The sequence below is a fragment of the Monodon monoceros genome, unplaced genomic scaffold (genome assembly GCF_005190385.1).
Source record: "Monodon monoceros isolate NGI ecotype Baffin Bay Population unplaced genomic scaffold, NGI_Narwhal_1 Super_Scaffold_18, whole genome shotgun sequence".
Classification (NCBI taxonomy): domain Eukaryota; kingdom Metazoa; phylum Chordata; class Mammalia; order Artiodactyla; family Monodontidae; genus Monodon; species Monodon monoceros.
Window position 1 is genome coordinate 41,042,276 of NW_021703774.1, and position 12,632 is coordinate 41,054,907.

At 42.5% G+C, this 12,632-nt stretch overlaps 1 protein-coding gene across 10 annotated transcripts in view; it reads right to left on the bottom strand.

The window, feature by feature from the left end:
* Positions 1-12,632, bottom strand: part of PTPN14 (protein tyrosine phosphatase non-receptor type 14) — a 189,796-nt gene that overhangs the window by 70,480 nt on the left and 106,684 nt on the right. For all 10 annotated transcript variants that reach the window (XR_003794562.1, XR_003794566.1, XR_003794567.1 and 7 more), the window contains 2 exons: positions 5,703-5,800; positions 3,115-3,182 (listed from right to left, as the gene is read on the bottom strand). Coding sequence is in view for 3 of the 10 variants with exons in the window: in XM_029230104.1 (XP_029085937.1) it covers positions 3,115-3,182; positions 5,703-5,800 (166 nt within the window). In the remaining 7 variants the exon portion in view is untranslated. The remainder of the gene's footprint in view (positions 1-3,114; positions 3,183-5,702; positions 5,801-12,632) is intronic.

Consider the following 12,632-nt stretch of genomic DNA (forward strand, 5'->3'; position numbering starts at 1 on the left):
CCAGTAGGACTTTCTGGAATGATGGAAATGTTCTATACCCAAGCTTTCCAGTACAGTAGCCATGAGCCACACGTGGCTACTGAACACTTTTTTAATGCAACTGAGGAAGTACATTTTTAATTTTATTTAATGCTAATTAATTTCAATTTGAATGTATACAGCCACCTGTCACTAGCAGCTACTATACCAAAGAGGGAAGCTTTAGATCCAAGGACAACAACATCGGTGTCTGTCTGGCACAGTGAGACTGAATGAGGTCTCTGCTGTTTTAATATCTGATTTGCTTAGAGCCCAGCGGAGACGTGGTCTTATTCTGAAAAAGGTATGATACACAAAATAACTCCTTGCTGCCTTACAGCACTTTAACCTGTCAAAGCATTTTACCACCTACAAACTCATACATCTCATGCTCGTGATCACCCTTGAAAATTCTCCTGATCTCTGCCTAAAGGCTATGTGATAAAGACCTTTAATGAGAGAAAGGTAAAAAAAAAAAAAAAAAAAATTGTGAAAAATTATCAACCCAATTCATTGTCTCCGTTTGACACAAACATACACGTTCTCTAAAATTCTAAGGTATCACTTTCACTTTCCTCCGTGGAGCACACCAGAAAACATCCTGACTTTTGTGTGAGCTGCTGAGTTGTTACAGATACTGACACCAAGTCCTATGAAGAACTTCTCTGCTAAGTAATATGTTAATCTCTTTGAATGGAGGTTGATTTAATCGGTGGAATTAATAAGGCATAAAAAACAGCAGGCCCAAGATAATACTGCTATTATCTTGGTGGGAAGAAGAATAAGGAGAGAGCTATTCATAAAAAGTTAGAGATTTTGCAGTATTTCCCTAACCTAGAAGGATAAGGTTAAGTTTTCGACCACTTTAGAGAAAAGGTAACCCTTGTACACTGTTGGTGGGAATGTAAACTGGTGTAGCCACTGTGGAAAACAATAGAGAGGTTCCTCAGAAACTAAAAATAGAACTACTCTATGACCCAGCAATTCCACTCCTGGGTATATATCTTGAAAAAAAAGAAAACACTAATTCTAAAAGATACATGCACCCCAATGTTCATAGCAGCAATATTTACAACTGACAAGCTATGGAAACAACTTAAGTGTCCATCAACAGATGAATGGCTAAAGAAGATGCGGGGGGTGTGTGTGTGTGTGTGTATGGATACACACACAATGGAATACTACCCAGCCATAAAAAAAAAGAATGAAATTTTGCCATCTGCAACAACATGGATGGACTTGGAGGGTATTATGCTAAGTGAAATAAGTCAGACAGAGAAAGACAAATACTGTATGCTATCGCTTATATGCAGAATCTAAAAAACTACAACAAACTAGTGAATACAGCAAAAAGAAGCAGACTCACAGATATAGAGAACAAACCAGTGGTTACGAGTAGGGGAGGAAGGAATGGGAGGTACAAATTACTGGATATAAGGGAGGCTCAAGGATGTATTGTACAATATGGGGAATACAGCCAACATTTTGTAATAACTGTAAATGGAAAGTAACCTTTAAGAATTGTATAAAAATTTTTTAAAAGTTTTTTTTAAGTTTTGGACCAAGTAGATTCATCTCATCACTGACACAGGAAATAACTGCAACCTTACTTACCCCTTCTCTCAAAACTTAAAACCTTTGTCGCCAGACCCCTCTACTTTCTCCCATATGCCATAGTAGTTTAGATGCCAAGCTCTGCCCACTGTACTTCCAGAATATCTTTTGCATTGCTTTTTCGTTTTTATCTTCACTGCCAACACCTAATGCTTATGTCTTGCCGAGAAAACCACAACAGATTCTTATCTGACGTCCTTCCGCAAACGGTCTCATTACTCTAATCCAGTGGTCCTCAAAGTGTGGGGCCTGGAACCCCTGGATGGAGCCCACGCGTTCTAACTCCTCAGATGTTTCAGGCTTCTCTGCCACCGCTCCCCTCCGCACCCCTGAGCGGCCATCAGACTGGCCAGCTGACTCCCACCCAGTTACGCAGGCCGCCTCGCCTCTCCTCCTCCAGCCTCTGTCTAGAGCATCCCTTGCTCCTTCCCTCTCTGCCTGCTGCAATGCTGCTCATCCTTTAAGATGCAGCTCACACACCATTAGCCTTTCGACCTACCCTCACCTCCCCAAAACAGGTAACCTCTCCCCACAGAGAATCCCTATCATACTTTGTTACACTTGGATTTGCATTAGGATTTTGCAAACTTCCTATTGACTCAGCCACTATGTCGTCGCCCTGAGAACAAGCACCGTTTCTTATATAACTTTATCCCTCAGGGGGAAAAAAAAAAGTGGTAAATGCTCGTGATTTCTAAAATCAGAGCCGGAATGTTGGAGCGGGTATAGCCTTTCCCTAAAATGGTTTTTCAAATGTTTTAACTTTCCTCATGAAAGCTCTTCTCAATTACTCCAAAGCTACCAAGAAACAAACAAAAATACTCCAGGGATAAAAACCTAGCCTCATCCCTAATTTAACCCAGGAATAAACATTTTACTTCATGGACGCATTCAACAGACGTTTATGCATGCAAATTATGTGCCAGACAACAGTGGATGAGATAGAGTCCCTGCTTAAGGACCATAGAGCTGACATTCCAGCTGACAATAAAAATGAAAGAATGAACACGTTCAGATACTGAAAGAGCTCTGAAGTACACGCATAAAAGGGCAGGAAGTGCTGGATGGTTGGAGTGTATAATATAGATGGTCAAGGAAAAGGAAGCCTTCCCTGAGGAGGTGGTATTTGAATCAAGATCTGAATGACAAGTCGTAAGAAGACCTGGGGTCGAGCATTCCAGGCAGAGGAGGCGCAGTACAAAGGCTCTGGGATGGGACCAAGCTCGGTGTGCTCAGAAAGGAAGACAGAACATAGTAGTGGAGGCTACTGTGATGGGGCCGGGGGCAGGGAAGTGTCTTGAGGAGGTAAGAAGAGGCATCTTTACCATTCTCAGTGTCTTACAAAACTTGTTCCTACTTTATAAATGCAGGGACATTCTCCCTAGGGAATATGTGTGTAAATTCCTCTGAGATTTTCAAAGGAAAGAATTAAATATCCATAGAAGGTAGAAAATTAATTAAGAAAAAGGAAATTACACTTACCATTGGAAATAGCACATATTCTCTGAGGAAATCCTGAGAGTCAAACTGATTATAGTCTCCAAAATCAGCTGAAAAGAAAAGAAGGGGAAGGAGGGCAGTCTTTATTATATGACATTAAAGATGGACTAAAATAGGGTAAATTTATCACCACATTTACTCTCGCCACTTTATCCTACTTCTGTACTATTATTAAATAAAAACAGTGCCAAGATGGGTTTGATGTTACTACCACTTTCACATAGCAATAATGTAAATATAAGCATGTGAGCACTGCTACATAATTTTCTAGAAAGAATGGGGAAATTTGAAAGTGATTCCTAAGCTATTTTAAAAACTTAAAACAAATCTATATTTATCTTTTTATTAAATATTTACCAACACATATCTTAATTATATCTGCCAAGGGGACTTTTTTTTTTTTTTTTTTTTTGCGGTACGCGGGCCTCTCACTGTTGTGGCCTCTCCCGTTGCGGAGCACAGGCTCCAGACGCGCAGGCTCAGCGGCCATGGCTCACGGGCCCAGCTGCTCCGCGGCAAGTGGGATCTTCCCGGACCGGGGCACGAACCCGTGTCCCCTGCATCGGCAGGCGGACTCTCAACCACTGTGCCACCACGGAAGCCCATGCCAAGGGGACTTTTTAACTCAAGGTTAATTTAGAGAACTGAAGAGACAAACCCATCTGCATCTCTTCATATATTTGCAGCTGGAAATTCCCACTGTAAATCACCCTTGGCAAGCATCCTTGCAAATTTTTACACCTCTTAAACAACTCCACATGTTATAAGATGCCCAAAGTTCTGTTTTGTCCTACTTTCATCTCACGGTTGTAAGTTTGAGCACATGTAAAATGAATACAGTGCGCCTCTATCATAAATCTATAAATGTCTTGCTTCGAATCCTACTTGCTCTCAAAAAAAAAAAAAAAACTCAAAGCAGCATGAAATTTTAATTTCATGTAAAATGTTTAGCATCAGGTAGAAATGGATTCAGGTATCTTTTAGGTAACAAGAACTAGAGAGTGAGGGGATCCACACAGAAGGCTGTTACCAAGAAGGCAAAGATGCACCTACAAACTCAGCACATAACTAATTAACAAGGTGAGGCACTCAGGAACACCAAAGATCGTAGGCTCTGCCTAATTCCAAGGTCAGTTATCTGTTGTCATATTTCATCACAACTTTTATCTCTGTTGATGTGGCTTTCTAACTGCCCAATAAGCATTCTCAGAAAAATTATTTTACAAATATTATAGCTAGAGGAGGTTTCATCAGACTGAACAGCGAGCTTCAAGGACCCAAGGAAAAGGGAACCCAGAGTAAGTTCACCAACTTCCTTTAGCCTGAAAGCTATCACTAGGGTCCTCCAATATCCAGGATGCCTGTAATGAGCCCAATGATTAAAGAGTGAGAGGGAAAAAAAGAGAGTGAGTGAAAAGGAAGCATTTTAAAGGAGAAAGACCCAATATGAAGATGAGGGACCCATTGATCTTCTCTCTCTTCTCCCCAATTAAGGGTGTCTTCTCCACTGTTTTAATGATTTTTCAGTTATAACCATGGATGGTTTCGTTATATTGTTCTGGGCATTGCTCCTTCCCTTTCCAGTGTTAGGTGAACAGCATATTTTGCGTACTTCCAATCCACAGGGGAACAGGAGAAGCTAACTACTAAGAATCATACGTGCAACAAAAATCGCTAACCCGCTAATATCCCCAAAATGAAAGTTATCAAGGAAAGGCTGCCTCTTTAGACATTTCAAACCCAAAAGGTTTAACTTCAGTGCAGTTACAGATGGGAAGTTCAGTTCTCAGCTTCTACAACAACAATCCACACAGCAAGGACTTGGCGGCTGGCAGGCTTGCATTTGGACAGTACCTGATTTTAAAGAAAATCATGACTACAAGGGAAACTCATCTCTCTTTAAAAATTATACTTTTATCTTGTTTTCAACATGACTAAAGACAATGAAGCTACCCCTCAATAAAGAGTAATGTATAAAGATATGTAAAAAATTACATGGTGTGTTACGTAAATATGTGTAACGATTTAGAGAAGATAAAAACATAGGTGTCTGATCAATCTAAGTAGGACAAGTTGAAAGATAAATGTACTCTAACACACATTTGGTATTCCACATTACAATCTTGCATTTTAAATTTCTCTCTTTAACTGTGTCGGAATAAATTACACTACAATGTTTTAAGCTCTCACACTTGAAACTGATGTGAAAGTCACACAGTCATAGCGTCAAGCCACAAGATATGACCATGTTGGGCAGTGACAAAATTCTAAGAAAATGTTCCACCAACCCTGCAATGTAGCTTTACTTAGAGGCAGGATGAAAGCTGCTGTTTCTTCAAATAAAACTAAAATTATACAAGCATGAGCAATTTGCAAACAGCTTTGAGAAATCCAACATCCTGCCTCTAAAAAATCAGTATCTCTGCATTTTTAATGTAAGATACCTTGAAATGAAAAGTGAGAGTTACTAAGGGATCGTTTAAGTAAATTTAACTTTTCCCTCTGAGAGGCCAGCGACACCAACATCCAACAGAAGACGGACTGTCACACACCGGTCCCCACTCTCTTACCTTGCACAGCTAAGCCCGCCAGCCGGATCACCTGTTCCAGCGTACATCGCAACCGCCCTTCAAGCACGTCTTTTTTGACTTGCAGGTAATACTGATATCTGTTCATGGAAACAGAAGAACAAATAACCTTAAAAACACATACTTGGAATACATTCCCACGACATCGATGCCTCTGGATGTGAAATCTTATGTACAAAGCAGGATACACAGGTGATGTCGATAAAGGTCAGGTCTATAGAAGATGGAAAGTGACCTCTGCCTGTGTTTATCTTTGTTTGATGTGGCAGGTGCCACGTCCCGTTCACTCTGAGTTTGAGAGCGTTCTCATCACATCATTTCACTGCGGGCCGGCAGGATGAACTACTGATAAGAACCAGCTCTTCACAACAAGAGACCAAGAACGAAAACGCTCTTCCACACTTCGACAACCACAACAGCACAGCTGCCAAAGCCATATCCAACAGTGTGTGCACTCCTGAAAAACTTCTGGAAACACACCATTTCTTAAACCCCAAGGCTTGGGAGAGTAGAAGACAAATAGGCCAAATCATTGAGAATTCTGCTAATGGACAGGATAAAGCTTTTCAGAGCCAGGCTCACCCTCCACGTCTGTGACTCACAAAAAATCTAATCAAATGTGATACGGAGCCTTCCAACCCAAAGTACGTCCTCCAAGCAGCAAAGTTCAGATGGACAGAATGTGCCCATACACAACATCAACCTCAGACTAGACCACTGTTCTAGAAACTAATACAGCATTATTGTTTCCTCGCCAGTAAAATCGCACTTAGAAATCTCCTCACCCCAAACCTTTACATCCCAGGACTCCACTTCCTTTGACCATACTCTTAGAACACAGCTACCTCTAGAACAGTCACACTTTTTAGGCATTAATTCTTGGCAAATGCTAACCACCTTTTTGCTCCTGGTAACCATAAGTCTGTACTTCTTCAAAATTTTGGCATGTCAATCAAGGGAGCTCAGGAGTGACCCAAAGCCCAGCTCTCGTGGAGAGAGGCAATCAGCCCTGAAAGCTAATTATTGCTGCCTCTACCTTGATATCATGGACATCACTACATATCAATCCAATACCTATTTGAACAGAAGAATCAGGCTCGACAAAATAGTCTCTACTTCTCTACTCTTGGGTTTATGGGACAAGGTAAAGACAACCAGGTCTGTCTCTGGTGGGAAAACCTACACTCAAATTAGAAGGACCAACACTCGGCATTATCTAAAGATTTTTTTAGTCAAACTTAATGTCTAATAGAAAAACAACCTATTTTTCCTACCACCATTCTATCCTTCACCTAAAATATTCAAAATCATTTTACAGCGTCCAGTATCGAATCAATAATTTGACTACTTGTCAATGTCAGTTGACTAAATCGATTAATGTACATAACAAGTACCTTCACTGCTTTTCAGAGACAAGTCCCTGGTACCTGGAGAAAACCTTTGTGTCCACTCACCACTCTGAGCTCAGTGGACACTGCCCTGACCTCACCTAGTCATTATATCCTTAGCTGGTTAGAGGCATCGTGGATTCTAAATCCCAACAAATAGGAACAGAGGTTTCATATAAGACCTTGTGATTAAAAATCTTTTGTTGGTAATGAAGTGGCAGCTCTGCTGTTTCCGAATGTGCACAATTTGGAGCTAATACTAGACAGGATACTTTGAAAAATCCTGTGAAGTTGAAGGTACCACCTTTGTGTGTGTGTGTGTGTGTGTGTGTGTGTGTGTGTGTGTATTTTTTTTCTTTGTTGAGGGAGTTTCTGGCAATAATATATGATAGAGGGGAAAGGGGAAGTCATGACCTGCCTCTTCATTCTTCATAGGCGAGAATCAGAGTAAATGAAAACACTTTGAAGCAATAATTGTAAACGAATTAAAAGAAACAGCATGAGAGTGAATCAAAGTATTGAAGACTAAAGAAACCTGAATTGCTGCAGTTAAAATATGCCATGTTCCCCTCTGGCTTCCTTTTTTCCCCTGTTCACTGAGGTCAAGTCCCCAAGCTCTGGCATATTTTTCAAATGTTTCACACAAGGTGAGTTACCATCACAGAAGGGTGGTCCCATGCATTCCCATGATCCACGTGCCTGCTGTGTGCCTGAATGTCTCCCATCTCAAGGGGAAAGAGACAGCCAGCCTGCACATGGCAAGTGCCAAGGATCGCAGGTTCCATGGTTTCATTCAGCAAACCAAGAGCTCCAACAGGAGTGCTTTACACTAGCACCTTTGCTTCAAGGAGTGTGCACCCTATCGAGTCCAAGCAAAGCTCAGGGCTTCTATAACCTTACTTAAATAACAGATTTATGCCTAAAAACATAACCTAATGATGCACACTATTAGTTCATCTCCTAGGAGAAAGCTCAGTAAAACCTAAACTAAGAGGGAAACACAGGCTTCAGAAGCCTTCTTCTCATGCAAAGCTACAGCACATGTTTTCTGTTGCATCCTCCATCTTCCTTCATGGTTTGTCCTCAGCACCCACCGCCATACTCTTTCCCTGTCCCCGGCCTGGTTCTCAGTTTTCCTCTGGCACCTGTCTTGTGCCTCTGGACCAGTTCTCCAGGAAACAGTAAAAGGTCCACTCATTCACGTGAGGAAACTTTTTCTTCAAGAGATTTTAGGAATTGCCCGGGAGCCATTCAGGAAAGATCTTTTTTTTTTTTTTTTTTTTTTTTCCAGTACGCGGGCCTCTCACTGCCATGGCCCCTCCCGTTGCGGAGCACAGGCTCCGGACGCGCAGGCTCAGCGGCCATGGCTCACGGGCCCAGCCGCTCCGCGGCATGTGGGATCCTCCCGGACCGGGGCACGAACCCGTGTCCCCTGCATCGGCAGGCGGACTCTCAACCACTGCGCCACCAGGGAAGCCCAGGGAAGAACTTTTATGTTTATAACCTAGCCAGTTCTCAAAAAGGAGAACACCTTCTTGTAGAAACCCAGGCAAGCAAGGGGGTCCTTAGTCATCAAAGACCAAGAGTTCACTGTGAAAGCAGATAGGTCTTTGAAGAAGAGCCACTTAGAATCTGAAGACCATACTTTCAAAACTGGGGGAATAAGAAGAAAAGAGGGATGACGAAAAGTGTTAACATCATCCTATGGCCAGAGGAGCCCGCTGTGTCTTTCTTCAGAAAAATTAAAGGATGTTTAATTTTTTTGTTAATAAAAACAAACAAAAATAAACAACCAAAAGACTAAAAAAACAAAATCTCACAATAGGAAGGAATGTTAGTGTTTATTAAAGAAAGGTACAATGGGATTCTAAAAACAACAGCAAGAACAACACGCACAAAACCCAAAAACCCAGACAAACCAGAAGACACAATTTCAAGGTGGGAAAGGATGGTAACGTTTGCCTACTCGTCCGTCCTATTCAAACAGTGTTTGAAACTCTTCTACATGCATTCACTCCTTCGTATCTGGAGTTGTTTCGACTCATTTTCTGCTCTCCAAGCCCAGGAGACACATGGATAGTAACGAACATTCATTAAGTACTTCCCGTACGTCTAAGTCGGCTAGATGCCGAGGACATCCTGGAGAAGGCTAAGACAGTCTGCCCTGCAGGGATGCTCATCATCTCTCGGGCCACCGCTGTCACGTTTCTCTCTCCAGTGCAGTATTTAAGGGTTTAATGTTTAAGAACCAACGAGAAAAGCATCTTAAAAGGTGTTATCCTAGCATTATCTGCCATAGCTAGGGCCTTTTACACGTCACCTTGGAGGCAAAAATGATTAGCTGAGACCTTGGGAAATATAATCCACAGCACCCAGCAAAACAATAGTTATAGTTTTCTTACCCTGCTGATCCCAACTTTCATCCACAATTATCACTTCTATAAAATGTATAAGCAGGTTCCATCTATTATAGATCCATCCCACGCTAGGCAACAGCGCATCCCAATCCACTAGCAAGGAACACCAGGATTGTTCCCGGTCATTTAGGTTAAATGTAGGCTTGTGCTGGTAAGCAAAACCAAGGAGCTGAAGAATGCAATGCCCCTGCCTGCAAGCCATCCAGACTACGAGAGAATCTGAACAGCGTTAATGATATGGTGTGATTGCCATTTGAGATTGTGGATATTACTACATGAGATCACAGAACCAGGAATGGAAACTGAACCACTTTGCTAATTGATTGTTTGCTACATTTCTGCTCAAAAGGTACTTTTATAAGATATAATAATTCTATCCTATATGAAGACCAAATTAGAGAATATGAGCTGAAATTCTATTTCTAGAATGTTTGGTTTTTGCTTATTTTTGATTAGAGATTCAATTCTAACAGCAGTAAAATATAACACTGAATCCTATTCTGGAAACATGCAATTTCATGGAAGTATACTCCACTCCACCCTGTCATAGCTTTGGGTGGAGGGGAAAAGAAAAAAACCAATCCTTGTGCCAGGAAAGTAAGTATTTGCCAACTTTCCAAAGGGATCCTCTTTGAAAACCCAAACCCACAAGGAAAGCTTTTAAATATTTTTTATATTCAAAGACCTGGAAATAGTCCATCTGACTGCTGAGGTCCAATGAATGGCTTTAGGTGAAGATTTTGCTCTCCCTCTAAGAATTGGTGAACATAATTATGCTTATTGAACAAGGGTAACATTTCTATTTTCAGTTTTTTGTTTTGTTTTGAATCTCCAGAGATTAATTTATGGATTGAATGCAAGTTTCTCTGGGTGAGGCAGTAAAGGCTTCCTGATAATTGGTGCTATTAAACGTCACACTTGGAAACTGACAGACACTATAAACCCATCCCTAGAGGTCTCATCTATCTGGAATACTTCTATCCAAACTCAAGAAAATATGTGACTTATCCATGTTCTTTCCTCCCCCTAAGATTTTGAAAAGAAAGGTTAAAAAAATGCCACACTGGGGCTTCCCTGGTGGCGCAGTGGTTGGGAGTCCGCCTGCCGATGCAGGGGACACGGGTTCGTGCCCCGGTCCGGGAAGACCCCACATGCCGCGGAATGGCTGGGCCCGTGAGCCATGGCCGCTGAGCCTGCGCGTCCGGAGCCTGTGCTCCGCAACGGGAGAGGCCACAGCAGTGAAAGGCCCGCATACCGCAAAAAAAACAAAAAGCCACACTGAATTAAATCAGTAAAGCATGTATTCAGTGGTATCAAAGGACTCTTTCAAAATTACTCCCCATTACATTATCCTCAATGTTTACAGATGTGCTGCTAAGATCTTTCATCTCTTATTTTAATTTATATATGAGGGCTTTATCTAAGCACTTATGCAAGTATATTTCACATGCAGGTCTGTTAATACTTCTCAGATTGAGAAATTCCACACGGTATTCTGGAAAGTATGGACTGTACTGCCACAGAACCACAAATAAGGCAAGAGAACCCAGAGGCCGAGTACGTGCTGCTTTTAAAATATTCCTCCCACCCCTCTCACACGTGAAATATTCATTCCAAGTCCAGTTCAGCAGAAATGCCTCAAATAGGGAATAGCCATGAAAATCTGAAAACTTTAAGATGTGATTTTGGTCATGCTTCTACCCAAGGGCTCAACATAACTCAGCCTAAATCACAGGATGGTGGAGACAGGAGGATGGTAGGCCACTATCACTGCTCTGAATGCTGCCACTCTCCATGGGGCCTCCCCTCGCAGAGCATCATAGCCGAATTAACTCTGAGACTAGCTTCGGGATCAGTGAAATGGAGGAGGGAGTGACACATGCCAATCCCAAACAGAAGCTTTCCAAGCCCGTGCCTGGTTCCCAGCTCTGCTTCCCTCTGCCCTGAGACCTGCAGTGTCCAGGTAGCACTGCTGCCTGGTTAGGCCTGACCACCAGGGAAAGAAGGCAATGGACACAGCACACATGTAAGGTAGCAAGAAATGAGCCTTTGGCTCTGAAAGCCACAGAGGGGTGGAGGTCATATACTATTGCAGCATGACTTAGTGTAAGCTACTTAATAAGGGAAGGATTTCGAAAACTCACGCCCAGCTCTTCTGTTTCTAGAGAAGAAAACTCTGTTGAGGAAGGAGAATGACTTGCCCGAGGTAACACTGCTCCTTGAAGGCAGGACCACACAGACCAGAGCCTGGAGCTCCTTTTCTGCATGGCAACCTCAGAGGTGATGAGAGTGGGATGGGATTCCCAGCCATTGTAGGCAAGTCATCAATTTCACTGAAGTCTAAAAATAGAAATGAAAATGCAAACACCACTGCTGGGTGATTTTCATGATCCCAATGCTTCTAAGGAAGGGCTTCAACAACCAAGCTGCCCTCCCCTCCCTCATCTGTGCCACGGCATATGAGACAAGCATTGACACAGAAGCTTTTCTGTAAAAACATATTACATGACATGTTTCATACTTTGGCCCTTGGATTATTCAGATCTGTTTTTTCTCCCAGCAGCAGCCTCTGGGATATTTCACTTTCCTCCCGAAGGTAGAAGGAAGGGAAAGGAGACTGAGTTATGCGTTCTAACGACTCATTGACAACTTCATAAGATGCATAGAGGGATAAAAGTAAAATCTAGAGATCGGGGTCTCCAATTAATAGGCTCCTACCTAGAAGGAGAGGCTGTACGCAGAAGCCGGTGCAAACTGGGCCCTTAAATGTATATGTTGCCAAATGCAACATTTTTTAAAAAGTAAACAGCAGTTCATCATCAGGAACACACACAGTCTTTACTGCCTTGCTTTGAGTAAAGATACTTCTATATTATGGACCATTAAAAGTTACTCAGACTTGGGCTTCCCTGGTGGCGCAGTGGTTGAGAGTCCGCCTGCCGATGCAGGGGACATGGGTTCGTGCCCCGGTCTGGGAAGATCCCACATGCCGTGGAGTGGCTGGGCCCGTGAACCATGGCCGCTGAGCCTGCGCGTCCGGAGCCTGTGCTCCGCAATGGGAGAGGCCGCAGCAGTGAGAGGCCCGCGTACCGCAAAAAATATAAATA